This window comes from Habropoda laboriosa, unplaced genomic scaffold, assembly GCF_001263275.1.
Source record: "Habropoda laboriosa isolate 0110345459 unplaced genomic scaffold, ASM126327v1 scaffold65, whole genome shotgun sequence".
In the NCBI taxonomy this organism is placed as follows: domain Eukaryota; kingdom Metazoa; phylum Arthropoda; class Insecta; order Hymenoptera; family Apidae; genus Habropoda; species Habropoda laboriosa.
The window spans coordinates 2,911,702-2,913,797 of NW_017100254.1; the positions used below are offsets into that span (position 1 = coordinate 2,911,702).

General features: G+C 27.4%; 1 protein-coding gene across 1 annotated transcript in view; it reads left to right on the forward strand.

Moving 5' to 3' along the window:
- Positions 1-357: 357 nt before the first annotated feature.
- Positions 358-2,096, forward strand: part of LOC108572428 (graves disease carrier protein homolog) — a 2,235-nt gene continuing 496 nt past the window's right edge. Inside the window, exons 1-5 of the mRNA XM_017934666.1 lie at positions 358-482; positions 801-893; positions 965-1,098; positions 1,437-1,622; positions 1,878-2,034. Coding sequence (XP_017790155.1) covers positions 419-482; positions 801-893; positions 965-1,098; positions 1,437-1,622; positions 1,878-2,034 — 634 coding nt within the window. The 5' untranslated portion in view covers positions 358-418. The remainder of the gene's footprint in view (positions 483-800; positions 894-964; positions 1,099-1,436; positions 1,623-1,877; positions 2,035-2,096) is intronic.

The following is a 2,096-nucleotide window of genomic DNA, read 5'->3' on the forward strand; positions in this document are numbered from 1 at the left end:
AATTAAATAATTTCAAAAATTTGATCAAATTTCTTTTGTTGTAATAAAATCTATAAAGCATAGAAATACTTCCTATTTAATAAAAATTATTTAATCCTATAACTGAAGATATTTATTCTGAAAATATTGTTTACTAATTATCGTAATGTTGGTGAAAGCAGAAACGAGATACAGAACAGATCTATCAACATAGACGAAGTACGAATTCTAGACATCATCTATGGTGAAAGTACAAAATTTCTGAATATCATAACCTAAATATCTGGTGTTTTTAACACAAATAAGAAAAGTAAGACAAAGTCGGTGACCTCATTACCGACAACCACGCGATGGAACAGTATCAGTTCTGTAGTCTACCGTGACAGGTGCTTTGATCTACTTCAGTTCAATATTTGCAACCTATGTCAACGGTTTAAAAATGGCATTTCGTGTCGAATCCGAGAGGGATTATGGAGTTTTGTTGAAACATTTAATTGCCGGTGGTAAGTTAATTGTTTTTTTATATTTAAAGAATATATTTTTGTTTAACTATTATACAGTTTTTATATTTTGTCAGCATTTATAGAACACTATACAGCTTTTATTTACATCAACAGAATTGAATAATGTGTTGGTAATTTATTATCAACGTTTTATAGATTGTTTTACAATTTTTATCCATATTTAAACCAATATACATGATATTAATACATGGAAATTTTGTTTATCCTCAAAAAATAATAGCAATTCATTTTGAAAAATGTAAAATATAGCTAGATCATTTAATAATAAATATTTTACTATAAACAAATAATTCATAGGAGTAGCTGGAATGTGTTCAAAAACAACAGTGGCTCCATTAGATAGAATAAAAATATTATTGCAAGCACATAGTAAACACTATAAACACTTAGGTAAGAAGAAGAAGATAATATTTCAAAGTAATAAATTCAAAAATTATATGAAGTACATTGTTACATTTTAGGTGTTCTTTCTGGATTGAAAGAAGTTGTCCAACGTGAACGATTTTTTGCTCTTTACAAAGGAAATTTTGCTCAAATGATCAGAATTTTTCCTTATGCTGCAACACAATATACTACATTTGAATTATATAAAAAGGTAATTACCACCCAATCCTTAATTATTTATGGTAAAACAGTTAAAAAAATAATATCTATTTGTTCTGGGTAAAGTGGTTCCACAGTGCGAAGTAACCGTTATTAATATAAAGACATACTCATAATTTAAAGGTGAATTTTAACAATATAGATTCACTTTTGGAATTATGTATGCAGATGCATACATATACATATACACATATTTAATTAAATCATAGAGATATAAAAAAAGGTATATGGCTTATAACTAGGGGAGACAAATGAAACATTTTTATGTTGAAAAAATTTAAGAAATCCATAGGATTATAAACATATTAAGTCATCTTTAATTTTTACCAGTATTTAGGTGGCTTATTTGGAAAGCATACCCATATAGATAAATTCCTGGCTGGATCTGCAGCTGGTGTTACAGCAGTTACATTAACATATCCACTTGACATTATTAGAGCCAGGCTTGCATTCCAAGTTACTGGAGAACATCTTTACATAGGAATTATACATGCAGGCATCACAATTTTTAAAAAGGTAAGTTGTATTGGCTTGTGTTTTAACTTCATTATTTTATTATTATAAGAAATGTTAATATGGGCTTCAAATAGGGTGCAGAGTTTAAACAGTTTTGTTGAACTTTGATTGTTTTCTACAAAAGATAAGAAATGTTAGATAAGTTATAAATACATTGGTGACCTATTGATATTTTATATTCTCCAATTTTTTTTTCAACTTCAATGGTGAATTTAAGATATTCTATTTCACTACTAATATTATTGAATCTTTCAGGAAGGTGGTATTCGAGCATTGTACAGGGGGTTTTGGCCAACTATTTTTGGCATGATTCCATATGCAGGATTTTCATTTTATTCATTTGAGAAGCTTAAATATTTATGCATGAAATATGCACCGAATTATTTTTGTGAAAAATGTGATAGAAATACTGGTATGATAAACACCAAATTTTAATAACAAAAATATGAATGATTGTTATAAAAAATATAAATA